The 26,603-nt window shown below is 44.0% G+C and overlaps 5 protein-coding genes across 6 annotated transcripts; 1 reads left to right on the top strand and 4 right to left on the bottom strand.

The window, feature by feature from the left end:
- Positions 1–329: 329 nt before the first annotated feature.
- LOC100845591 (U4/U6.U5 small nuclear ribonucleoprotein 27 kDa protein) lies at positions 330–1,444 on the top strand. The gene has a single exon (XM_003568779.4). It carries the CDS (start codon positions 651–653, stop codon positions 1,233–1,235), a length of 585 nt encoding a protein of 194 aa, XP_003568827.1. The 5' UTR covers positions 330–650; the 3' UTR covers positions 1,236–1,444.
- A 3,659-nt stretch (positions 1,445–5,103) lies between these two features.
- On the bottom strand, positions 5,104–6,096 carry LOC100844774. The gene has a single exon (XM_003568776.4). It carries the CDS (start codon positions 5,969–5,971, stop codon positions 5,555–5,557), a length of 417 nt encoding a protein of 138 aa, XP_003568824.1. The 5' UTR covers positions 5,972–6,096; the 3' UTR covers positions 5,104–5,554.
- Positions 6,097–8,903: 2,807 nt separating this feature from the next.
- Positions 8,904–9,859, bottom strand: LOC100844466. The gene has a single exon (XM_003568775.4). The coding sequence runs from the start codon at positions 9,677–9,679 to the stop codon at positions 9,302–9,304; it is 378 nt and encodes a 125-aa protein (XP_003568823.1). The 5' UTR covers positions 9,680–9,859; the 3' UTR covers positions 8,904–9,301.
- Positions 9,860–12,699: 2,840 nt separating this feature from the next.
- On the bottom strand, positions 12,700–13,550 carry LOC100844174. The gene has a single exon (XM_003568774.4). It carries the CDS (start codon positions 13,430–13,432, stop codon positions 13,085–13,087), a length of 348 nt encoding a protein of 115 aa, XP_003568822.1. The 5' UTR covers positions 13,433–13,550; the 3' UTR covers positions 12,700–13,084.
- A 4,723-nt stretch (positions 13,551–18,273) lies between these two features.
- LOC100843873 (boron transporter 4) lies at positions 18,274–26,184 on the bottom strand. Of its 2 annotated transcripts, none has more exons than XM_010233357.2 (14): positions 25,956–26,184; positions 24,693–24,811; positions 24,513–24,595; positions 22,424–22,616; positions 22,205–22,343; positions 21,594–21,759; positions 21,345–21,511; positions 21,075–21,248; positions 20,709–20,804; positions 20,495–20,611; positions 19,769–20,091; positions 19,358–19,631; positions 18,728–18,862; positions 18,274–18,551 (listed from the first exon to the last, which is right to left on the bottom strand). In XM_010233357.2, the coding sequence occupies exons 2-14, from the start codon at positions 24,794–24,796 to the stop codon at positions 18,486–18,488; spliced, it is 2,037 nt and encodes a 678-aa protein (XP_010231659.1). In that variant the 5' UTR covers positions 24,797–24,811; positions 25,956–26,184; the 3' UTR covers positions 18,274–18,485. The 2 variants fall into 2 exon arrangements, with proteins under 2 accessions (XP_010231659.1, XP_003568821.1); XM_003568773.3 differs by having other exon boundaries at positions 24,693–24,799.
- Positions 26,185–26,603: the final 419 nt, after the last annotated feature.

The following is a 26,603-nucleotide window of genomic DNA, read 5'->3' as shown; positions in this document are numbered from 1 at the left end:
GCCACTTTTCGACAAAACGAATGCATTTACAGTAAAGTTTCCTATGAAATTCTCGGTCTTTTAGATTTTCTATGAAAATACTACTAACCGAACCGAAGCAGCAAACCCTACCTCCTCTTGTCCTCGTCGCAGAAACATATGACTGCCGCCGCCAAATACCCCCTTCTTTTCAGCTTCTATACAGTTTCTAGGTCCTATGAAGCCACGAGCTGAAAATAATACATGCTTTAGACGCTTATTTTTTCAGCCGCAGCTTCTTATGCTTCGTCGTCTCAAGATAATGACGTTAACAGCGTATTTATGGTCATACCGTCAAAATTTTACTCCACTCCCCAGAGTCCCAGACCTCACCTTTTCTGAAATTGCCAAAAGGGACCTGCTCCCCACCTCGTCCCCTTCGGTCGATTCCCCTTCGCTTCTCTCCCTAGGGTTGGGGTCACCGCCGCCCACCCAGCCCCCGTCTCTCCGGTGGCCGCCGACCCCTGCTTCGCCCCTCAGTCTGCCGCCACCTACTCCGCCCCTCAGTCTGCCGCCACCTACTCCGCCCCTCAGTCTGCCGCCCCCTTCCCACATCTCTTTAGTGGCAGCAGTCTCCTCCCTCCATCCCCCCGCCTGTTCAGCAAACCCTACCTCTTGTCCTCGCCGCAGAAATGTCCGACCGCCGCCGCGACAAAGAGAAGCCTCGCGAGCGCGGCCCCGACCGGGAGCGCGACCGGGACCGTGAAAGGGACCGCGAGGTCGACCGCCATCGCGACCGGGACCGCGGCCGGGAGAAGGAGAGGGATCGCGACCGTGAGCGCGACCGGGGCCACCGCCGCGACCGAAAGCGCTCCCGCTCACCTTCGGCTGACCGGGACCGCTCTCGCCGCCGCCGCTCCCACTCCCACTCCCACTCCCACTCTCATCGGTCTCGCTCTCCCGACCCCAGCCGCCACAAGCGCCGCCGCGATGATTCACCCGTCGCCGACGAAAAGGAGGACAAGAAGCCAGACCCTCCCGCTGTCCCCAAGGGTGTCGAGGAGGCGGCCGCTGCGGGCAACGGGGACATGGACGCTGAGGAGCTCGAGATGATGAAGATGATGGGGATCCCCGTCGGGTTCGACTCCACCAAGGGAAAGTACGTTCCCGGTGCCGACGTCAGTGGCGTGCGTGCCGTTACCAAGCGGCAGCCTCGACAGTACATGAACCGCCGGGGTGGGTTCAACCGTCCCCTGCCGCCTGAGGTCAATCGCTGAAGTTGGGAATATGTATTTAAGCTTTAATCGACTTTGAATTTAGCAATTGCTTTCTTGGAGATTGCTACTCGGTTTGAATTGTATCGAAAATCATGAACTGCATCTCTGTTTATTATGTGGGGAATCCAACATGCTGTATCTGAATTTAGAATCATATCCCGAGCAAATAGAGATATTTACTTTGAGAAATTATTAGGCAGCTTTTTGAAGTGGGCTACGTGAGTGCGCAACAGTCATTGACAGTGCTGAGCATATGGTCATATACTCTTGACTACTTGGTGCATGAGGTGCACCATTATGTTCACTTCTTTTTATTGTCTCTCTTTTGGATACCCAGAAATGTTGTGAGTGGGGTTAGAAATTGTAGATCTTTCGGATACCTGTTGATGAGATCAAGGATGAAACCATTGATAAGGAATTGTTGATGAAACTTAAGACATCACAGGTGCATATATTAGCCTATTGTTCGTTTGTTGTATCTGCGAGCTTGTCGTTTGATGGTTCATTGGTCTATCGCATTTGGTAGATCACTGATCCCTTCGGAAGAAGACTGAAGATTGTGAAAAAAGGTAAGTGTGGTTCTATTCCATGCTTTTATACTTATGAACTTTATGACTGTAGTGAATGTGATTCCTGTTCTTTGAGCATGCTCAGCATCTAGTTTTCCCCATTTGTATTGGCTCATCAGTCAGCTCAGCTTTTCTTGCTAAGTCTACTGGCTGGAATTGGATCGGAGGGAGTACCTTGCACTATATTGTCGTCTATTGGCTGGAAGTGCAGTCTTGTTTCTCATTTAGAATGAAACGGGAAATATGGAGGGTTTATTGCATGTTACTACTGTATTTGGATCAAGACCTTGCACTTTTTTGTTTCTTTTAAACCCTTGCACTTTTTGAAGTCGCTTGGTTGGCATTGCAATTTGTTTATCTTTCAGAGTGAGACAGATGATATGCATTACATCTTTGACTGTACACATTGCTGTATTTGAAGCTTTAATATTATTTCTTTCATGCATACTCCGTCTGATGGTACAGCACCAAAAGAATATGTCGATCCATGAGTGAGTGGAGATACCAAGTGCATCAATGTGAGTGTCTTCCTTGCACTCATTATTCATTCGATTAATTTTTACATCTTTATGCAGGACTATAACCATAGCGATTATCCTGTTACTCTCCCTCTTAGGAGGCCTTACTCTGGAGATCCGGGTATCCTGTTGGTCCTTTTTGTATTGTGTTGCAAGATTTTCTTTTCTTCTAGGTTTTAAGACGTGGGTAGTCAGAGGGCCGGACTGTCATCCCCATATTGAGATACCTGCTATTTGTTCTGACTTGAGATGCAAGTGAATGTCCTATATAATATGATTGATCCAACTGGTTTGCATTACTGGATCATTTTTGCATGCACGCAAGAATTCTTGATGTTTTCCAGCACTTTGATTGTTGAACATTGCAGTTTTCCAAATATAGCATCATGAATTTGTTGCCATTTTCAGTGATCTGCCATTCCAGTTGGAAGTGCAAAACCATTTTTCTTATTAAACATGTTTTTATGCCTTTGCCGTGTTTTCAGAATTTGGGTTGTTGCAATCCACAATGTTTGCAGATACAGTTGCTTCGCAAGGATAAGCTTATGAGGTTGTCTTTGAATCTTTTTTCAGATCTGAACTCTATGATGCGGAGAGCAAGTGAATTTTGCCCTCCAAAGATCCAGCTATGAGTTTCCAGGCAGCGATTTTTTGACATGATTGAATGTCTACAATTGATGAGAACTGACTGGTTTTCAGATTTAATGTTTGTTTATTACCTGCTTTTGTTAAATCCATTCAAGGTTTATGCTTGCTATATAAAATGAATTAATGATAGAATGATTGAGCATTACAAAATAATACTAACTGCCAGCAACACATCTAGCAATAGTTTTTGGTTTGCTGCAGTTTTAGATTCCTCTTTCATCTTGTAAATTTTGGAATATATTCGGGTTAATGCGGTAGCTATCTCTAAAATAAAATGTAGATTTCATCTGTAATGTTCTGAAGGAAAATATCTTGTAGGCCGTTTATGTAGATGAGATGAGTGCCACACAAAAACGAAAACAAAAAACTGTTGGTTTTGATCTTATTTGTCTTGTTGGATCCAGTTCCAATCCCTACTCATTTAATTGTTCAGCTACTGCTGGCAAAGGAAGAGGTTGGTCTGAATTTGCAGTGACCTTGATAACAACAATTGTGCTTCATCTGACTATACTAACAATGGGTACAAGCAGCAATACAACTTTGACGTCATATGAAGCTGTTGGCTGTTGCCACTTGTATAGATGTCAATTCTTTAGTAAAAGCCTGTACAGTGGCAATTCTTAAGGAAAACTTCCAATTGCAAGTATCAGTGCAATTTCAAGGAAGCAGTTTCAGTTTTCTATTATTAGAGCTCTCATAATGGCAATCCAGGGTTTATATTTATCAAACTAGCTCAGCCTATTATCATGTAGACCTGATCATAGAAGCTGTGGGACTTCTATTTTGTTTGCCATGGACCTTTAATTCCTGAGAACATGAGTTTCTTCAGAAAATGATGAACTGGATTCAAAAGGTCAAATTATGGCTTAGTTTAACCATAAGATGCACAAGAGATATCAAATGTCTCCATGGAGCATGCTCTCGAGATGCACAGGGGCTTCTGAGCGCCACAGCTCCTAGCTACTGATAAAGGAATTACTGGGTAAGAACACCCCCTGCCTTGTCCAGAAACTAAGTATTGGTGGCAGGCGATTCATTAGCTCTGTCCTTGCTTATGGAGTGTAAAGTACGGAATACATACCATTAGCAACAATTAGCAGTAGTATCATGCTGATGCTATTCCGTTCGTCTCAGGAATCAGGATGCATTTTCCTTTTTTTGAAAGATATGCATGATGTTGTTATCGCATTCTTCCGGTGCTATCCGTTGTGCCAGCTTTATTTGATCTTTCTGCACGTCCAGCTATGATTTTCAACCCCCCAAAAGGAGGCTTAAATGATAACAAAACGAACAAAGTTCACCTCACACATAGGTTTACGCAGACTTGCTACATAGGAGTACAGAGCAACAAGAGCAGACCTAGAACCTCTGTTTAAAGCGTTACGCTGTTACAGACAACTTCCAGGGCTTTGTCTTTAAATCATGCTCCGTACTATGTTTCTGATGTCAACAATCCATGTCCAACCATTGTTAGCGGTCCTGGCTAGGATCCTGATGATGCTAGATGATCAGGGCCTCAGGGTAAAGCGCCGGCGTCGGTTGGTCGGGAACGCTGTCACGTGCTTAGTGAGCCTTGCCAGAGACCGATGCGATGGACTCTCGGATGGAAAGGCCAGTGGACTTCAACTGCCCACGATGTCTACCAGAGGAGCCACTGCCCACGCTAGATCGACGTGTCACCGTAGTTGATGCAGCTTCCGGAGTAGACAAGATCATACCACGTACAAAAATGGAAACGGAATTTGATGGAGGCATATTTTGGATATGTTATATCAAAACAAACTGTTACATTGGACACAAATTATTTTATTGGATTGGTAAAAATATTCAATTACGGCGGAAACGAATTCTTCTTAATTAATATCAGTTACACTAGAAAAAAGATTTTAGACCCATTTGGAAACTAAACAGATGTCCAGAATCTTTGAAGCAGCAGCCAGCAGGAATCAGTGAGGCGCTATTACTGTTGATGATGGTCGAGTGAAGTGAGCAAGTTCTTTTTTTTTAGCAAAATGAAAAGGCCGGAATCAGGGAGGCGCTATTACTGACGAAGGGAGTACGTTAGTCGTAGTACAATTTCTGAGAAGCTGGTACTCCACACTCAGCGTCCCGAATGTTGCAAAGCAGTTTCCCTAAAAACAAAATTGTTGCAAAGCAACGTTATTATTGTGCGAAACATCTGCGCTTGTTTATATTTACAGATCACCGATCGAAAAGAGCAGATCGGGGCACTTCTTGGTGGGAGACGCAGGAGAAATCGAGGAAGGGGAACAACCGTAAAACCCCAGTTCCCCTCCCCTCTTCATCCCCAACCTCTCCTCCATGATCACTATACGTATATACAACAACGACGCCACGACGACGACTATACACAGTAACGAGCCAACGACGACTATACAAATTTACAACAGCAACGGCGACGAGAAGGAGAGGGAATCTACAGCTATGTACACGCAGGGACGCAGCTAGCGGCAGCTATATATGCACATATATACGGCGGCCATACGGGCGCAGTGGCGGTGGCAGAGGAGCTTGTCTGATGTTTCGGCGAGTTCGTTTGGTACTTTGGTTCGTTCCCCATGGTTTAGGTGGAGCGGGCGAGGCGGGAGGCGATGGCGGAGTGGTACATGGCGTCGTGGAAGCTCTCCGTCTCCACCATCCGCGCCCGAAGCTGCCGCGCCTTCGCCTCCGTAAGCCCGCCCACGAAAGACGACGACCTGATCCTCGCCTCCTCCTCCTCCTCCTCCACCGCCGCCGCCGCCGTCTCGATGTAGTCGGCCCGGCCGGACCACCCGACCAGCGGCGCCCACCACTTGCCTGCGCCTCCCTGCTGCGCCGCCGCTCCCCTCGCGCGGACCCTGCTGGCGCCTCCCGCCGTGGCCGAGGCGGAGGCGCGGACGGAGACAGCCGCGCGAGGGCGGACAGTCATGGCCGCCGTCGTCGACGGGCCGCGGGCGGAGAAGGAAACGGCGGTTACGGATGCGGATGCTGCCATCGCCATTGGTTTGATTTGATTGTAGCTTGATTCGGAACTTGTAATGAGCTGCTTTCCTGGGAGGGATATTGCTTGTGCTTGGTGACAGACGAGGAGATTGTGAAGTGCTAGTTAGTTGGAGAGATGGAGTACCAGTTCGTGCGCCGCTGGGCAATTTATAATGGTAGGAGGAAGGAGGAGGGGACATGGACGCCGGATGGACGCGTCGATGGACTCGAGGCAGGCAGGAGAGGCGCGCTTTCCCTTCACGAGCCACAGGGTGTGACAGGCCGGCCGGCCTGCCCGTGTGGAGTGGCCGTTCGCTTTCTTTCTTTGCCGCGACGATGACATTCTCTGGGATCCTCGTGGGTACGCCCGCCCTATCGTTGGATTAGATTGCACACTTGGGGCATTGGGTGCATATACCATGACACATTTTCAAACTTCGAAATTCGATCCAGAAACTGTAAATACTACTCTCTTCGTTCCTAAATAATTGTCGTGGTTTTAATGTAAATTGCACTGAAATCACGATAAGTATTTAGAAAGGGAGTACTAAGTATTACAGATGGCCTACGCATTCACGACATAACGTAACTAGTACGAGACGTCGGGATTTGCAGTTTTCTTTTCTCAGTGCGTGGATTGAACTTGAACTTCAATTTTCGTGGTACATGGGAGCATTTTATATACTCCTGATAATTTTGTAACTCTTCTAGGGAAGATTCGTTACTTATTTGAAAGATGTAGTATGTCCATACGAGAAGATGGATTGTGGCGCCAATGGAAAATTAGAAGGAACGTCTGGCTAGAAACACTCTTGTGTCCTAACCAGGTCGCTGGTCTGTTGTTTAATTAAGCGAGTGGTACAACCCTGTCCACACGTTGTTCCGTTCCGTTGGAGGAGTAAATTTGTAAAGCTTTTTCTTGTGCCTGGCTCCGCTTTCTGCAACCACGCTGCATCTCCTCGCCTTCGGAGATTTCCAAGGGTCGCAGATGTGGATTACCTCGATCACCTCTCAAGGATAAAAACGGATTGCATCAAAATTAACCAGACAGTGACAAAGTAGGTTCATATAACTACACTACTGATTGATCTATTCGTTCCGCATCCTTATCACTTTGTACAAGATCAGCAGATGTGCCTCTCATAATTGTCACTTTTCAACCAGCTGGATGGTCATATTTGAACGCTCTGTCAAATTTTCTTACTGTACTCCTCTTTGATCTTATCAGGCCGTGTATTGAGATCAGCCGCCCTTATTTACCACCAGTTAAATATAGTACTTCCTCCGTTACATTAAAATCACGACAAATATTTAGAAACAGAAAGAGTAGTATAGCTTTATCCTAGCCCTTCTAGAGGTTCATAAAAGAATCATTTACGGGATAGAGATGCAAGGTTTGTGTGGTTGTTTCGTTCTTGTTTCTTATTAAGTGGTTTCTTGGCCTTCGAGAAGCAAGTGTTGATGCCTGTGTGCACGAAGATCTTGTGCGTGAAAATTAGTTAGAGAATGGATTAGTTGGGTCTAGAAATAATGGATGTTGAGTGCTGGAGTACTTAGCTGGCAAGGAAATGGTTAAGCTCTCACTTAAATCCCCGTGCTAACATGCGCTTCCAAAACTGTATTAGCCGTCTGCTGCTTCTAGGTTGCTTCGCAAAACAGAAAGAAATTAACCCAGGCAAACACGCCGGCAAGCATCAGATTGATTAATCACCTTTCGAATTCGTCGTATTACATGTCAAGCACGAGAGATAACATTTTTGAGAGAGGGCCACTGATCAGGCACTGCTTTGAGAGGCATCCGTAACACGGAAAATCACAATTTACTGAACTTTTTACTTCTTTGGCCGTCGGGCTTACTAGTCTGAACTGACAGGGGCCTCCTCTCACACCGATGTGGAGGCAGGGCATCACACCGATTGTTAATCACAATTGACTCTTGAAGCTCGTTTGCCTTCCATCATTTGTGTCTGGAATCATGAATTTATTTTGGATTATATGAAAAAACTTGTTTGGCTGGCATAGAATTGATTACAAGAATTCAATTTCAAATTCCATGAAACCATGCATATACCAAACCTCAATATCTTTCGAAATGTTGTCATTTCTTTGAAGTTGTCTCTCATTCTACAAATCAATGTGACAGACGAACATAATTTTTGAATCTGAAATTGATTTCATTATTTCATTTGTACCATATGAAATGAAACGAGGGGTTCCAAACGCTGCTATTTTCAAAGCTTGTCAGGAAATAGAAATAGAAGATACAATGAAACAGACTCTTTTGATAGCCGTTAAGCTTCCGTTTGGGCCGCAACTCCCATGCACAGATCTCCATCTCCTTCTGCGCACACCGCCGGGCCAAATGGCCACCCATCCATCGGCTCGTATGCAGCAAGATCGTCTAGGATTTTTTTCCCGGTTTTCCCGGGTCGAATACTCCTACCTGTTTGATTTTCTCCCCCTGTTTGCAGCCTCGTGGTGCCCCTTGGCCTAAACCCTTGACGCTCCATACCCTGCCGGCTTGCCGCTGCTTTGCTCTCTAAACAGGGGACGGCCTGGACCTTGGAGGCTGGAGTAGGTATCCTTGTCATTGTTTACAAGAAAAGACACCCTGTGTACCCAAAAATGTACTTGTTCCGATCCTACATTATTAACATCATTATTTTAGTTCAAATTTAAACTAAAATAACGACAAATATTTAGGACAGCGGCATGAATCAGTGAACTCTGAGATCCCACGCAAACAGAAAATAAAAAGTGAAGTCAGAGATCACGTGCCTTTATTGCAGTTGATGATCCTGAACAGTAGCAGGTAGCGCGTACTTCTTCTAAGAAGCTGCTAAAGTGATGAAAATACACCAGAACCAGAATTCGATCTGATTCGATCTCAGAATTGATCAATAGATCGAATCAGATCGTACAAAAACAGCACAGTGAAAGAGAAATCGGCAGAAGAACTGAAAGGTGATGATGTTTATTATTTATCCACAAGAGAGCAACACAGCGCACTATCAGAGATCTGCAGAGCGCACGTAATTACATATGTCCCGGATCTTGCAACTTGCAAACGGGGGGAACCAAGCCGAAACTTCTGTACATGGTAATTACAAATCAGGGATTCAGGGAGCATTGCGGCCGGTGGAGACGAAGGGGAGGCCGGAGGGAGCAACTGTAAAAACCAGATCCCTCCTAGGTCTTCTTCTTCACCTCCAACCTCTGCTCCATGACGATCGAGTCTGGCGACTATATACAACATCAACAACGAGTATAAACAAGAAACAACCATATATACAGGAGCAGCTTGTCTGGTGTTTGTCGGCGAGTTGGTTGGTTGGTTCGTTCTGGACGACTAGGCGGAGCGGGCGAGGCGGGAGGCGATGGCGGAGTGGTACATGGCGTCGTGGAAGCTCTCCGTCTCCACCATCCGCGCCCGCAGCTGCCGCGCCTTCGCCTCCGTAAGCCCGCCCACGAACGGCCTCACGGCGCCCTCCTCCTCCTCCTCTACCACCGCCAACGCCGCCGGCGCCGCGGCCTTGATGTAGTCGGCGCGTCCGGACCACCCGACCAGCGGCGCCCACCACTTGCCCCCCTCGGGTGCGCCGGCGCGAGCCCGCCCGGAGCCGGCGGAGGCGGAGACGCAGACGGCGCGCGGCGGCCGGACTGTCACGGGCGACACCGACGGGCGGGCGGAGAAGGAAACAGCTGATACGGTTGGTGCCATTGCCATTAGTTTGCTCGGTCACTTGTAATTAAGCTGGTTCTCTGGGAGGGATTGCTTGTGTTTGGCCAGGGACAGACGAGGAGACTGCTCTGCTAGTGCTAGTTGGAGATAAGATACTGTAGTTGGTGTGTTGCTGGGAGGAAGAGTCTAGCTTGGTGGGAAATTTATAGTGGCGCGATGGAGGACTGGAGGTTAGGGACGCGTCGGTGGACTCGAGGCGGCGTATTCGGTAGGCAGGACCGCAGGAGAAGCGCACTTTCCGGTTTACGCGCCAGGCCGCTAGGGGGCGCGTGTGGCGCTTTCCTTGTTTCCGCGACGTAGACATTCTCGGGAGTATCGTCGTGGACTCGTGGCTCGTGGGGTACGGCAGGATCGGCCGGTTGAGCTGGATAGAATTGGGATCCCTTGGAATTCTTTTTCATAAACTCATAAAGTTTCGATGATAGGCACTCACTTAATTAGGCACTACTCTTTGGTTAGTGTGAGTTAGAAGATGGGCATTATAATCCGAAAGAGGGAGTATAACGACTATTCAAATCTTTCTCACGATAGGCACTCACATTGTTTGTCTAGCCTCAAGGTTACACGAGTTTAATTTACCAATTTTCCATATATGTAGATGATTGTTTTAGGTGTTTTATTATTTTAACCAAGTTGGATTGAGTGGGCTTCGTTTCGAGACTACTCGAGTTTTTATTAAGACGATCTCAACAAAGAGAGCTCCTAGCTAGGGTGTTCCTGATGGTCCAAGTCAACAATTTCAGTAGCCTGCCACCTAAGATAACTCATGAGGTTGAAAGATATTAAATAGGTGCACATAGAAAACAAAATGATGGATTTGGTCGCGAGAGAGGTGATGCGTGCTTAAACAACCAATCTTGGCTCCAAGTGAAATTAAACAGATATATAGGTCCGGCTTGTTTGATGTTTATAATAACCATGTTCATCCTGCCACGAACGTTGTAAATTAGTTAAAGCTTTTCTTATGCCCGGCCCGGTTTCTGTCATCTCCATCATTGCCAATTCGGACTTCTGAGAACGTGAAAGGCCGCAAATTACTTCCAAATTTCCAAGGATAAAAGTATATTACGTCAAACTTGACCCAAGAACTACAAAATTAGGCTCATAAAGTCTATAAAAAAAATTGCTGGCGTATTCTTCCGGCCGTATCATTGAGACCTGCTATCAGATCACTACTTACTAGTTGTATTTCTCATAATTGTAACACATTCTCAGAACGCAGCGATAAAATATTTACGAGCACACACTTTATCCGTGCGATGAGAACGGCCGTTACCACCAATACAGGAGGAACCTTCTAGAGCTTCATAAGAAAATGATCATACGGAGTAGTACAAGGGAAGAGACGGAGGGTGTGTCCGTGCGTGTAATTTTGTTCTTGTTTCTTCAGTGCTTTCTTGGCCTTCGAGAAGCAGGCGAGCGTGAAAGTTGGTTAGAAATGGATTAATAATTTGGTTATATGCCGAGTGCTAGTAGCTGGCAAGGTAATGGTCGAGCTCTCACTTTAATCCCCGTGCCAGTGACACGTATGGCTTCCAAAACCGGCCGTATAGCCATCTGCTAAGCCCTCCAGCGTAAGCATTCTAGGTTGCTTCGCATGAGAGACGAAACTAGCGCAGGCAGCAGTAAGCATCGCATTGATTGTTGGTTAGCGTGTCATTGTCATGCACGAATTGCTCGAGTACTCTCACATTTCAGATATACAAGAATGCAAAGCTATGCTAAATGTTTATCAGGGCAAATAATATTAATTGAGCATATATGTATAAATTTACTCCTATACCATTACAAAATGTCTTTTAATACGTGAATTAAGTGTAGCTCATGTGTTTGGTTCGTTAATATAAACTATCTCACCAAAGTTAAAGTCCGGCGCATGTGACTGAAACAGCGTTAAAAATACAGGAAAAAGAAAAACATATGAGTTCAATGCCTTCAATTGATTGAATTTCACCCGATTGTGTTTGCACCAAAGATTGTTTGATTGAACCACGAGAAGACCAAAAGAATTTTTTCAGAGGATTGGATGGATACAATATTTCCCACTCTATAAAATTCTTAAATTTAATCAAAGAGGTCCTAGTAGATTGGGCATCCATATTACGCAAGACCTTTTCTCGCTTAAGCACACTTTCAGGGCAGTCCACATGCATGACGAACCCTAACGCTACTATTGCGTTCAGAAATAGAAAAAAAAGAACTAACCCCACCGTTTGCCTGTCCAATCTCATTTCTAACAGTTAGGTCCCATCTGCCAGGTCTCACACGGTTGCCAACGACAATCTGCATTCCCTTCGGTAACCCGTGGTGACGATCCATCACAACTTCAAATTGCAGCACTTGTTTATTTAGCACAAACCAACGAGATGAGAATAACTGAAGTAGAAAGTCCCGTGCATATTCCCTCCCCCATTTGCTTCTGGGGTTAAGGCCGGAGCTTGCTCTAGTTTCCTAATGGTCAGAAGTTGTGCCTGACTGTAACTTGTGTTACCAGCTTATTCAATATAATGCCTACTTCACATTAAAAAAGAAGAAGTTAGACTGGAGAGCCGGGGTTTGTGACACAGACTGCCACTAAAAATTGTTGCCGACTGTTTTTGTTTTCGAAAACCGGTGGTAATAATATATAGCCCCAGTCCAGTGGCACAGTTTGCTCTAGATTAGAAATATTGAGGCCCAGTGGCACAACTTGCTTTAGATTAAAGGCAAAGATGCCGGCCAGTTGATTTCATACGGCAAATAAGATAGGGTCGTTGAGACTTGAGAGGGTTCATCAGTTCACGGAATGCAATCAGATAGTTCCTGCGCCCAACCAAAAAATATCCGTTTGTGAAGGTTGGTAGGATCCCGCGTAGCACATCAAAGATTTTATTTATGGCTGCATTATTGTTAATAATGATTAACAGATAGGACAAGGTCAGGCTGATTGGTCGACAAGATAATACTCTCAGATCCAGAATTAATCCATGGTCCCAGTTCCCAATTGCGAATCGAATCAGCAAGAGTACAATACAAACAACACAAGATGTTCAGATCCAATTAATTGACATTCAGGTCTACAAGAGCTACTCACAAATCTCTCAGATCTGGCACATGTAACTGCAGATCTCGGATGTTGCGACAAGGTGGGGAATAAAATCGAAACATCTGGGGCTTCCTAATTACCCAGAGCAAGAGAAGATCAGACGAAGGGGATGGTACCAACCCTAAAACCAGATACCTCCCCTAATTCACATCTAGCCCTCTTCTCCACGACGGCTACAACAACGGCGACGAGAAACAGGGAAACAACTATGTACACGCGCGCGCGGGCACGGCAGCTTTTCTGGTGGTGTCGGCGAGTTGGTTCGGTTCTCCACGGCGGCGGGCGGGCGGCCGGGCCGGCCGGGCTTAGGTGGAGCGGGCGAGGCGGGAGGCGATGGCGGAGTGGTACATGGCGTCGTGGAAGCTCTCCGTCTCCACCATGCGCGCCCGCAGCTGCCGCGCCTTCTCCTCCGTGAGCCCGCCCACGAACGACCTCCCGGCCTTCTCCTCCACCAGCACCGGCGCCGGCGCCGGCACCGCGGCCTCGATGTAGTCGGCCCGGCCGGACCACCCGACCAGCGGCGCCCACCACTTGCCTCCCTCGGCGCGGACCTGGCCGGCCCCGGCCGAGACGGAGGCGGCGCGCGGCCGGACGACGACGGTCGCCGGGCGGGCGGAGAAGGAGACGGCGGATGCAGACGGTGCCATGGCCATTCTAGGTGTCGGTGCGCTTTGCTTCGCTCGTAAAGCTTCGGTTGCTTCGGGTTGGTGAGAAGTGACGAGGATTGTGAATTGTGGGATGGGATTTGTGGTTGCGGTGCTCGGGGTGGTGGGGGATTTTATACAGGAGCCGGGGGTGGAGGGAGGAGCGGATAAGGACGCCGCGTGGACACGTGGAGGCGATCCGGTACGAAAGGCGCGGGGGCTTTAACGGGTTACGGCGCGAGTGACCGTTGGGTGCGGTGCTTTTTTTACTGCCGCGCGACGGTGACGTTGTCCGGGAAGTGGGAGTGGCTCATGGTATGGGCACACGGGATGGATATGCTTTGGAAGGCAAGGCACTCCAGGACACGTCAGATGAGAGGCCACCGTCATGTTCTGGATATTCTTTCTAGAATGGATCTTAGCTGAGCAGTCTCGACACTCAAGTGCTTCCTTTACTTAAGGTCTATTTTTAAATTTGAATTTCCTAAAAATACAACACCGCATTCTGTCTTCATTTTCGTGGATTTTTTTTAACTCGGTTTACATCTTGTTTGTTTTTAGTGTAATGCATGCTATACTATGCTCATATTCGATCGGTCCACATACAAAAAAAAAAGCTCTACACCTTAGTATTCAAGATTATGAATGTACTCCCTATGATACATTTTAAGTGTAGGAAATTCGGTATGAAGTTGTACACTAGCTTTGTACTAAATCTCCAACACTTATTATGAATCAAGAGCGAGTACTGCTCCTTTCGCTCCCAAAATAAGTGACGAATTCAAGTCACTTATTTCAAGACGGATGGAGTATTTATTTACTGACAATAACGCCTCTATGACCATGATTTTTTGTCTCTTCCTCTTGATATTTGACATTGTCTAGGAGACCTTGTACACATCGACGAAGGCAATATTTCTTAAGAAACACATGCATGGTTTCAGAGCATGGGAAGAGACATACAGAATGCACGTGTTGATATTTCTTAAGAAATGTTGGTATGATTTTAGAGCATGAAAAGAGATATACACCATGCATATTTTTACACCTAATTCCGCAAAAAAAAAAGCATTTCTTAAAGAAATAACTACTTTCTTTCTTGAGTAGTAGTACTACATATCACACCTTCAAGAGTTTGATCGAGCTTATAGCAAAAGAATTAGCATCTACTGTTTCAAATCGATACGCTACAAAAAATATATTTCATGATAAATATAGTGATTTTTATTTGGCACTTTAGATGTTGATAGTTTTTTCCATGTACTTGATCAAAAAGTTTGACGGTCAATAAAATTTGTATGCAAGTAGCCTTTGACCCCAACTTTGAGTCTTATTACTCCCCTCCATCTTTATTGTTGTCTTTGAGATGCCCAAAGGCCATCGAAGCAATTACTTAGAGGTTACATTATATAGATATTATACCGCAATAATAATAAAAAATAACAGTGATTAACACATCTGTATAAACATGAATATCGATATATTTTACCGACTCTATGTCGTTGTCCGTAGCTAGATGGCCCTCTGTATTTGCCCTAATTGTCGCTTTCGATTAGATGGACACACCACGGCACTGTACTAATCTTCTTATTAATCCTGCTATACTATAGAGATTTATACCTATCATGGGAGCAGCCTTCAGCACAAATACAGGAATGGCCAGGCTTTGTATAGATGTTCCCGAGGAGTGTGAGTTGCGCGTGTGCTTTTTTGTTCTTATTACCGCAGGGACTTCTAGAAGGAGGACAATGTTTCGGGACTTCTAGAAGGAGGGCGGGGGTAAGCTGGAACATACACGAGCTGAATAGCACTCTGTTGTCCATAGATATTAATGAAATTATCACAATTCCATTTGGAAAACCGAACAAACACCTTTGGGCCTGGAACGAGGAAAGAAATGGCATTTACACTGTCAAATCAGCCATACAGAGTAGTATTGGCCAAACAGCGCAGAACTGGAGATCATCATAGAGGAGGAACTGCATTGCGTTCAAACACTGATGAGAAAAAAGCTCCCAGACAAATGCGGGTAGATTGAAGTACGATATCAAGTGAATCAATTTGTCCAAATATAAATGTCTTTATACCAAATAAACGTCTGGATACATTGTAGCTTAACGTGGCACGGAAGGACTGCATGGATGAAAGCGGCGCCAAGTAGAGCAGAAGAAATGACAAAATTGAAACCGTGCCTTTATTCCACGAGGTTGGGCCTACCGAGTCGAGTGACTCAGACCTGACTCAGGTGAGTCGGCCCGATGAGCCCCACCGAGCTTATCCTGACACTCATCTGAATAGGTCGATTCCCTGTCCGTGCTTAGGCATGGGACTAATCAACAGTCGGGCACGGGATCCATAGCTCGTCTCTCTCACTGCGAATTGAAAATGATGGAATAGGGCTTGGGTCCCGAGTCCAGCACTCCAGCCGCGTCGGTGGGGCTGCCGCCGGGCTGACGCACCTACGCCCGTGCCGTCCTCTGCTCGTTGCCGTGCCCGCATATCTGGTCACCCACGCGTGTATTGTCTGGTTCTCGATTGATTCTTGCCCGTGGCCGTCTTTGCATTTTATTTCTTCATTGTCTAGAATCACAGTTCGAAAATAGCGTCCATATAATCAGGATTTAATCGACATGCGGTCCATCATCCATGCAGTACTGTGCAGTAAGATGCTTCCGGGGAGCAAATTTTTTTTTTCACATGTTACTCTAACTTGCTTCCCGCGCAACTAAAATTTGCTTTTGTCCGAAAGAAATTTGTTTCTAGTACATTGATTTGTTTCCAAAATACTCCCTCCATTTTTTTTATACAGGGCCTATTAAATTTGGACGAAAATTAAGCGAGCTCCTGGATGCATGGCATTGTTCCGATTCCTTGCTCACGATCTGCTGCGTGTAGAGCTGCAATTTTTTGAACTGGGTACCTTTTGAATCTTCTTAGTTCAACCAAATGAACTAAAATTTCAAAGTGACACAACTTTTTGAAAAACTAATTCATTTGTTTGAACTAAGGAGGATCAAGGACACCCTGAGGATCAAAAATTTGCAGCTCTAGCTGCGTGTAACGGTGGAAAAATAATAGTATTGGCCCTCCCCGGCTTTATTCCACGGGAGCAATTGCTTAAGTGTTTCAGTTTGCATGCGCGTGGACGGGCAGAACTACTGAATCGAAGGATGGCGCCTTATATTTAGAAAATTGTTTGGAAATTTATACGCCCTATGTAAAAAAACAGAGGGAGTTTCAAAATTATGCTTCCACAAGAGAGCTTGCTTCAGTGGTGACCGAAATTTGCTCTGAGTTAACATAAATTTGTTTTGACTTATCATAAATTTATGTCTTCTACTTACTCCTTTTCACAACGGGCTGGCGTAGTTAGTTTCGTTAAAGAAGTTTTTGACCAAAATTTTCTTTATTAATATGCGTTTTTAAGATATGAAATTTGTAGCAATATATTCGTCTTCAAAAGTTCTTCCTGATAATTGTGGTTTCATATCTTATAAACTATTGGTCTTCAAAAGTTATTATTAGTCAAAGTCATCCCAGTATGCTGAGAATTGGGCCGAACAAAATTCATAGTCAATGCTCGAACTGATAGCGCCGATCTTGGAGGAGATTGGATCGATTCACCCTTCCTTCGTTGTTTGCATTCCCATGAGATGTACCAAGAACCACAGCTACCGGTTCTCTAAATTAAGGGGATGGGAGAGATATAAATTTTGTTAGCTTGTCACCGGCTAGGAGATCCTCCAGGACCGAAGAACCAGCTCGGTCCAAAGACAAACAAACTTCGGTCAATGAGATCCGAAACTCCACGGGCCTACCAATGCACGAGCTCTCGCACAAGTAAATAGCACATGTCAAAGGTCTTCCACCTCAGATGGGCATGTAGCACACTGGCTGCTCACCGGCACATGACGATTTGCAAGAGTTACAAGGCAAGGGACAGGTGTTATGTAAACTCTTCTATCCAAAGATTTTAACCTTTGCAGGGACTTTTAATTTCCAAAGTTTCTTCCAAACTGGGTGCGTAAGTGCCTCCAATGCCGTTAGTCCTCCGTAATTTCTCTCCATGTTGAGAATCCCATTCAACATGGTAAGCCAAAAGAACCGTGAAGACCCCAGATTTATTATAATGCCAAGCGACAAAATTATTGACGCCTACCCTCGCAATTGGGATTTGCAAAATTCTCTGACCATCAATCGGCTAGAATATTTCATTGATCGGAACGGCGTCCCAGGCACCTATTGTTCGGTCAATTAATTCACTAACTTTTGTCAAAATTGAATTTCCTCTTCTAGTGATAATCTTCCGTGATGGACTGTTTGGAATCCACGGATCAGACCAAATGTTAATATTATTGCCATCACAAACACGCCGGATACAAACTTTTTGAGAAGTCTGGATTCCAGCCCAGACGGAGGCGAGATCTCGTTTATACGTCAATTAGCACACAAACAATGTTCAAACCTAACAACTTCCAACGGATGCGCAACGTGCTACAAGCCTGTGCCTGAGTAATTGATCATGAAGTGGATTGCAGACAACGCAATGTTGTGCTTCAACACAAATTGTAGCGTGCGGAGTTGCGACAGTGTGTAGGCATGCCACTGTAAGCACAATTTAGTTCAGATGTCTCTACCGTATTTTTTTTGGTGAATTTTTTTATATCATAAAACTATAAGTCGACCCAAAGTTCAAAGTTTGGGAAGCATACGGTGGTTTTTCTCCCGGCGGCTAGGGTTTCACGAGATCCATCAAATTGCCGTTGGGGAGGAGATAGCGCACGGGGGTGGCCCATTAGCGGAAGGAGGCACTTGGGCCGCCGTTGCCGCACGCTACACACACGCACGCGCATACAAATTTTTCCCCCATTTTCATTCCCGCGCAGCAAACGGCGCGTCTTTGCGCCCAAAAGTTGGTTACAGTGGATCTTGAAAGCAATTGCTTACTGTAAACAATAATCTCAACGTTTTTTATTCGCATGGTCCACCGTGTGTCCTCTGGACCCATCTTCGTCTGGAGACCTCGTGCCTGAAAGAATGTTCTTCACATCTCCTTCCGTAGCTATGGCCGTTCGGGAGCGAGAGAAGCGATCCGGGAGAACTGCCTCGTCATCTGGACGGAATTCAGCTGCCGAAACAACACTCGAGATGTCAAGTTTCACCACAGGTTATATATGTTGTAAAGCTTGACTGCGAATCAATGGCAACTTTGGCGAATGGGGCGTAATACTATATGATTTGGATACGAGCATTTTGCAATGAAAAGTAAGCTATGGCCATGGGTGGGGTCGAGTAAGTTGGTACCCGTATCAGCCGCTCGTCGCGGAAACTCGGGGCCCTGTGCTTCAGTTCTCCACGGTGAGTCGTGAATTCCTCCAATATATCATGAGCATATTCAGGCGGAGCTTCACCACCGTGTGCAATAGATTCGTTATCAGCCTGCAAAAAAGAGCCAAATTTAATAATTCAAATCATTGCAGACAATAAGTTTTTAACAAGATATTAAAGACCCTTGTAGGTCAAAGGGACATTCCTAGTTTCCTACACTGTACATAAAGCATAAACGCTGAGTTCTTCAAAAGGCACTAACTAGCTGGCCTACATGAACTAGAAATGAACACCTCTTTTTTGGGTAAAAGAAAACATGAAGTAGAAATGGTGACCTTGATCTTAAGAAAAGTAGAACACCATGTAATATTAAATATGCTCCAGGTAAGTAAATAGTGTAGAATAGTACTCCCTCCGTTCCAAAATAAGTTACTTGAATTTGTATAGATTTGCACGCAAAGGGGCCTTGCAGACCAATACACAATGCTAAATTCATCATAATCTGAATGGTATATTTACCGAACTAGAGATCAAGGGAATTGTAAGTATGTACCTCAGGATAGTGAATGGGACATAAAAGGAACAGGGAGGGAGAAGAATACATACCTCTGATATTGATGGATCACGGCGCACCCCCTCACATTCTTCGTACTCAGACGCATCCAGTTCCCACAGGTGGCGTGAATCAAAGAACTTGGGGAGGAAATGCTGCCTGATGAGAACGAGAAAGAAGAACAGGAGCGGGAAGAGGATTCCTGCCACTGGTATCCATGTCATCCCCCAGACAATCAAGAGATAAAATAGCTGGAAAAGGGTGAAGGCAAATATCTTGTTGAAAGGCACAGACTCCAAGAAGGAAGCATGGGCGCCTTCAAGAACCCTATAAGAATGATAGCAAATAAATAATTGGTCAAGTTTGGGTTTCCTGAAGTAATAAACTGCCTTAAACTAAATTGCATCAGTTGCCTTGCATACGCTCAGAAAAAACTAAAAGTAGATGTAGGCAATAGAGCTTACTTGTAGCGCCGTTGAGGTGCGACAAACAGAAGTTGGAACCGCTCCCAGAACTGGTTGCCAGGCAGGCTGTCAATGGACATATAAGCAAAGTAACCCCAAAGGACTGATGTCGGTATCTTCTGAATGATTGGCATAACTCCAACACAACCAGCGACCAGCAGGGACTGAAGCAGATTGCTTACTCTCTGCTCATTTACCCGGACAGGCAAGTAAGCCTCCAGATGCTTTTCAGGATCAAATACTTCAGGCACGTTCCCTGCTCCATTCCCCTCTGGGATAACTGCATCTTTCAAGTCCCTGAGCTCTTTGTGAACAGAAACCTCCTGCATGACGTTGAGGATATATATTTACATAACAAAACTGAAGATCCCATGCACACTATTAACTAGGACATTTTTCTCGAATATGCTTAACGTCGTAATTGTGGTATATATTACAAATTCACCACAAAAGTGGGGAGAACTGTATTAATAATGAAAAATAAGAGAGAAGAATATTGAGAGTGACATTTTACATGTCACGAGGAATTGAGTGGCATGTAATCAATTTCTCTGATTTAAAGTGGCATTTCCTAATGTGTCATTCATTTGAGTGTCACGGTATCAATTTTCCCAGAAAAAAAAAGATGAGAAAGAGGAATCAACCAGCATGAAACAGATAGCAATCAGTAGTGTGGTTGAGGAGCCTAGCATGATGCAATACATGGTTTAGTGAATGGCTACTTACATTACTTTTATCATCCATTTCAATGAAAACTTCTTGCATCTTGCCATAAACTTCTGAACAGTTAGCATTGTTCATCATGCCCTCCTTGGCAGTTTGGATCATCTTTTTTCGAAGCGCCTAATTAGAATGGAAGACAGGTGGCAGATGAGCAAAGTACGAGCAAAGTTAGACTGAATAGCGAATTTAGGGACACAAACCTGTGAAAATTACCAACCTGCCTCCTGAGGACTGCAAGACTTCTAGTGTGCATGGGGGACTGGGGAAGTACTCCATTAGATGGAGGAATGCCAAGAAGACCACAAATCAAGACCTGCATGGCATTTCTATACCCATGAGAATATACTTTTTAACAAAATGTCATTTCTCTAGTTCCCCTAAGCCGTAGGAATTCAAAGATAAGAATTCCATCAGATATGATAGAATTCTCCACATATCGCTAAAATTGATACATTTCACTAGTTCCCCTAAGCCGTAGGAATTCAAAGATAAGATCTTCAAAATTCTAATAGGACTGACATCCTTAATCTAAGAAAAATTAAGTTAAAAAAATAACTACAAGTAACACACTAACAAATCATACCGAAAAGCTCAGGACCAAAATGTCATAATGGTAGGCTGATGGATTCTTTAAGTTAAACTCCTTCTGCTGAGCCATCTGTGAAGCTACACTATGATCAAAGAAATAGAGTCCTGCAACCATTGCAGCAGGCACAATAGCCAAAAATATGTAGGCTGGAGGGACAGAAAATAAATCCTGCATGTTCATCAATTAAAGCCTATCAAAATTCAGATATCCCGCATATGATGTATCTACAATATAATCCTGGAATCGAAGCAAATGCCTTATTACCTTAGCTACTGTCCAGTGCTGCAGTGACTTGGGTTCCCAAGGAAGCGGGGTGAAGAGCCTCCTAGGAACACCTGAAGGGATCTTGCTGGGCAATGAATATGACAATGCTGTCCACAGTATGACCATAATTGGAACACCATAGTCAGCAATTAAGCTCCTTTGCCACCCTGAAGGTTTTATCTGGAGTATTAATAGTTTGTATGTGCATACGTTTGAGTGATCAAATATATATAGAAGAATATGACAAACCAGTGCCGTAGAGCGATGACCTTGCAGCCCTGCTCCGTAATGCAGTATAGAGCAGTCCCATTGAAAAGATAATTCCAAGCAGACCATTAATATATACCCAGTGGAACTGGTATATCGGTAGGTTGTGATCTTGACCCTCAGGCGCGCTGAATTCACTTAACATTCCCTACGGTAACACAGGCAATGTAGTAAGTACGCATCTACTAAATTACCCCTGTACTCAAGAATATATGGCACTTTGATCAAGACACGACCTTGAATAAATAATCTTGTTTTCATGATAAAATATTAAGTAATGTATATAAATTATTTTGAAATTACTTCTTTTCTTAGATCAACATTTTCAAATTACTTGTTGACGTTCTCACAACTGCTATGATGGTACTATTTTCATACAATCAATCTGAACAGTTTTGTACATATTAACGGTCAAAATCAAGGAAGTTGGACCACCCAGATTCTTAAATACTTCCTCCGTTCCTAAATTCTTGTCATTGTTTTAGTTCAAATTTGTACTAAAACAGCGACAAGAATTTAGGAACGGAGGGAGTACGGAGTATCATATATTTCAGAATGGGGGTAGTAATACACAATATATATTCAAGAAATACCTTGACAGCTTCTTGCATGAACAGAATTGTAATCAACATTCCAAACAATTCTCCTGCAAACCTTGTAAATCTATTTAAAGCAACTGCAGCATTAAACATTGCCATGAGGAACAACATGACCGCAGTCCAGACACAAACCCTGTATAGATAAAAAAAATCAGTACCATTTAGCTAACTAAAAGGTAAACATGAGAAGTTTATTTTATTTATCACCCTTACCATCCAGCCCAGGCCAGGAATAATCTTTCTCCAAGGCTTGGCTGATTTTTGGCAAAATTGTAGATATACGTGTACATGATAATAGTTGGTTCTGCAACTCCCACAATCAGTAGTGGCTGTCCTCCCATTACAGAATGTATGATGCCACATATAGCAGTGGATGCCAATGTCTCGACTGTTGTTAGTGTACCATCTAAAACACGAAAAGTTTATTTGTCACTTGTCAGTAACTGTGCCAAAGAACAATGCTCAAGAACTACCTGTTTGGTTATTCCCTTCTATAATGTAACCAATAAATGGAAAAAACTGTTAATTTTCTATTGTCCCCATGTTTTACCATGCAGATATCTAATACTCCCCCCATTCCCAAAATGAGGGCAGTATTAGTTTTGTCCTAAGTCAAAACAAAATTGTTTTACGAAGTTTTTGAAAAAAAATATTGACATCTACAATATCATATCAATAGTTCAATACCAACCAAATCCACTATAAAAATATGTTTCCGTAGTGTATTTACTCTGTAGTACTCCCTCCGTATACATTTGGGTTTGTCTTAAGTCAAACTATGTCAACTTTGACAAAATTTGTAGATAAAAACATCTATATATAGAACACCAAAATAGTATCATTATGACTATTACAGACTATATTTTCCTATTGCATATGTTTGGTGCACATATGTTGTTTATTTTTTCTACAAACTCGGTCAAATCTAATAAAGTTTGTTTTACAACAACACCAGATGTACAGATATTAAGAAAAAGTAGGTAGTGTTATTGATATCGATATTTTTTTATCAATAAACATGGTCAAAATAAATAAAAATGACTTAGGACACAACTAATGATATGAATATACGCGATTAGATCATTGCAGAAAGTAGACGGGAGACAATATTTGTTAACAATGTTCACCATCAACGCCTACATACGCGGGGCATCCATAATGGGTGCTTCTCTCCATGTACCAATTAACATAGTACAGTCGACGACAAGCCCGCCAAGGCCTTCAGACACATCACTGCCACCACGCCATGCTGGTCCGGTCACCCCTGCCTCAGGATGGCAACGGGGCGGGTCTGGACGGGTCGACCAAATTCATATCCATATCCATATCCATCGCTATCCATCCACGAAAACAATATCCACATCCATATCCACCGGGTATCCGGGTATCCATGGATTATCCATATACATGCAATATACCCCCTCCATCCAATATTAAGTGACTCAAATTTGTGGCGGACCCAGGATAAATTTTAAGGTGTGGCGGAGTTTACACGGCAAAAAATCATATCATAACTAGGACAAAGCTCATTGGATTACTAGATATATACTTATATTACTTTGTGTTCAACAAAAATAATAATCCAAAAATAAGATATTGCTGCCCAAAATACCTCAATAGATGACACTTAGGTGGATGACCGATCACTGATTTATAATCTATATTAACCAAAAGACCGTATAAACTTACGGAGTACTTCCTCCGTCCCGAAATAAGTGACGTGGATTTGTATCTACGAGTAGATACATCTATCGAGTAGTGGATCCACATGTCAGTAATTTATTTATTTTAATAAATACCGGGTATCCATGGATAACCATGGATCAAATATGATATCCGTGCCCGCTCCACGAGTTGGCAGGTATCCATTCGTGGATATCCATGGATCGAAAACCCGATCCATATCCGCGATCCATGGGCTGGATATCCATGGATATCCACATTTTGACTATCCATTGCCATCTTGACCCCTGCCACGGGCACCAGACCGGTCCTTGCAATCTTGTGTCTACTTCGTCTAGTCTATTGTGGATACCCATGGTGCCTTAATATATCAGGTTCAGGCTACAAGTGTTCGACTCCAACACCTAACCTACTCCATAATCCAATTCCAACTGTAGCCTATACACATATTCAACACAAGTTCAACAAACTAATATGTCCTCCTTTAGGGAATGGCGGGGGTATATTTTCTTTATTACCACATGGAGATAAAAGGAAAGGATGTAGAACGTATCATGAGAGTAATTACAAATGAAAAAAAATCTAGCGGTCTTAATAGTTACAAGGAAGAACAGCCAACCTGTATCTTTACTCAATTGCTCCCCGAAGGCAATAACAGGTAGTGCAGATGCAAAGAAGATGTATAATGTAGGTGCCAAAATCCTGACAGTAGATTGCATTCGACATATTTAAAACAACAGGAAGAATTAGATAATAATGTACAATTAAATAACCATTCATGTCGTGGCGCCAAGCAGACCTGAACCCGGAACTGAAACCATTGTGCCAATCTTGTTTGTAGCAAGCTGCTCTTCCTCTGAAATCCTCAATCACTCCCTTAAACAGGGTTTTCTTATGTTCCATCGTCTGAAAAGGGAGCTTAAGCGTAATCAAATTTAGTGTGTACAGAGGCATGATGTACAGTGATGATTCATATATGTGTACTAACAATTACTCCCCACGTTACTTTATATAATACTTCCACATACTTCTATTAAGATATAGGTTTCACAACAGTTATTTTAATGAAACTTTCCACACTATGAAAATGATACCCCTGGAGTCATATTTGAAAATTGAATGTACTTTCTCATTATCATGATTGTGTGGTTATTAACAACATACTGTAAAATAAATTAGGAATCAAAGTTTACTTTAGGATGCCACATAAAGTAAAACAGCATCTCACCAAAAAAAAAACTGAGTGTGTATGCTATTTTCAAAGAAAAAAAACAGAGAGAGTTCCTGAAGAAACTGTGCATGAAAACAATGGGCAGGGTCACATTACCCCCATATAATTGTTGCTTCGCTATTCTAGATTTCGCCTCTGAAACAATAAGGCAGATAGCACGTGAAGCAGCAGTTAAGAGAAATAGGAAGGTTGCTCCGATTTGGCGTGCCCCGGTTTGTTATGCTACAGGCTCGATATGGTCCGAAATTTGACTGGTCACAAACCATTGCATGATAGCGTTTGGTTCCCCCAATCTCCTTCATTTAACGTGATGCTATATTTAGCCTTACATTTCCCAAACATGGTATGAGCAAATTTTTTATGAGTATCTTGACAGCCGAGAATGACAAAAAGGGTTTTCAGCTTTCATGCAAACAAAAAAAGGGAGTCATTAAGGCAGAACATTTGGACAGGCGTATTATCAGCTGGATTTTTCAATCCTTCGAAATTCACTAACATGTACGGTAAACAGAAGCATAATGATTCCGAAATGCATCAAACAAAACGTTCGAGGAAATGCATCAAACAGAAAGCCTACATCTCCTGGATCAACTAAAGTAGCAACAAGTCGAATCGACAAGAGAAACAAATACTAAAAGTAAAGGGAAGAGGATGCCACAATTTTGGTCACCTCCAATGCTGTCTCCCCGAAACACACATCCCCCGCAAAAAATAAATCCAAATGAGCGTTGCAGAAAAGGGGACAAACTAACAAACCCGTGGAGAAATCAACAGAAGGAGCTCGTCGTCAGGCGACGGAGGCATTAACCAAGCTACAGAATCGAGCCTTACCAGCTACGGAAGCGTGGCGCTAGAGACGCGACGGCAGCGGCGAAGGCAACGCTGCCTCCGCCGCGACGCAAGGGGAGAAACCCTTGGCGTCGGCGGACGGAGGCGAAGGGGTGGAGGGAGGGGCGGCGAGCCTGGGTTGGGTTGCAGCCTTCCCCATCTCCTCCGCAATGGCCGCCTATTTATGACACCGGCCAGGCGGCCACCAATTCGATCCATATGGGGATGGGAGGGAGAGAAAGGAAGGTCATCACTGTGTGCGCCTGCCCCATTTTGTCCCTCCTCTCTGCCTCGTGGGGCCGGTAAAAATGGTAAGGTTTTATTTTGACATCGTAAAAATGGTAAGGTTTATTTTGTGTGGGCCCCAAAAATACTGTTGTGGTTTTCACATGGGAATTTGATCACGTGCCCGTATTGTTAGGGCGTGTTATTTTAATTTTGATTAATTTTTACATTAAAAAGATTCGATTTTTATGATTTCTAAATTCACTTCTACCATACGAAATGGACATTAATATCCACATCCTTCTCTGTAGTATTTATTTTTATGATATTGCTATTGAGAAGTTGCATGTTTTCAGGAGATCAGTCGTCGTGATTGGCCGTCGGATCTTAATCCAATGATAGCACGTGGAAGAATGAAGATGATGA

Source organism: Brachypodium distachyon, chromosome 2, assembly GCF_000005505.3.
Source record: "Brachypodium distachyon strain Bd21 chromosome 2, Brachypodium_distachyon_v3.0, whole genome shotgun sequence".
Classification (NCBI taxonomy): Eukaryota; Viridiplantae; Streptophyta; class Magnoliopsida; order Poales; family Poaceae; genus Brachypodium; species Brachypodium distachyon.
The sequence above is the reverse complement of the archived record's forward strand: the minus strand, read 5'-3'. Positions and strand labels throughout refer to the sequence as shown.

Coding starts and splice junctions, on each gene's coding strand:
- LOC100844774 (XM_003568776.4), bottom strand. CDS start 5,971: ATGGCGATGGCAGCATCCGCATCCGTAACCGCCGTTTCCTTCTCCGCC.
- LOC100844174 (XM_003568774.4), bottom strand. CDS start 13,432: ATGGCCATGGCACCGTCTGCATCCGCCGTCTCCTTCTCCGCCCGCCCG.
- LOC100844466 (XM_003568775.4), bottom strand. CDS start 9,679: ATGGCAATGGCACCAACCGTATCAGCTGTTTCCTTCTCCGCCCGCCCG.
- LOC100845591 (XM_003568779.4), top strand. CDS start 651: ATGTCCGACCGCCGCCGCGACAAAGAGAAGCCTCGCGAGCGCGGCCCC.
- LOC100843873 (XM_010233357.2), bottom strand. CDS start 24,796: ATGGAACATAAGAAAACCCTGTTTAAGGGAGTGATTGAGGATTTCAGA. Junction 20,612..20,708: donor TTGCAGTCCTCAGGAGGCAG/GTTGGTAATTTT, acceptor CATTCTAATTAG/GCGCTTCGAAAAAAGATGAT. Junction 20,092..20,494: donor AAATGGATGATAAAAGTAAT/GTAAGTAGCCAT, acceptor AACGTCATGCAG/GAGGTTTCTGTTCACAAAGA.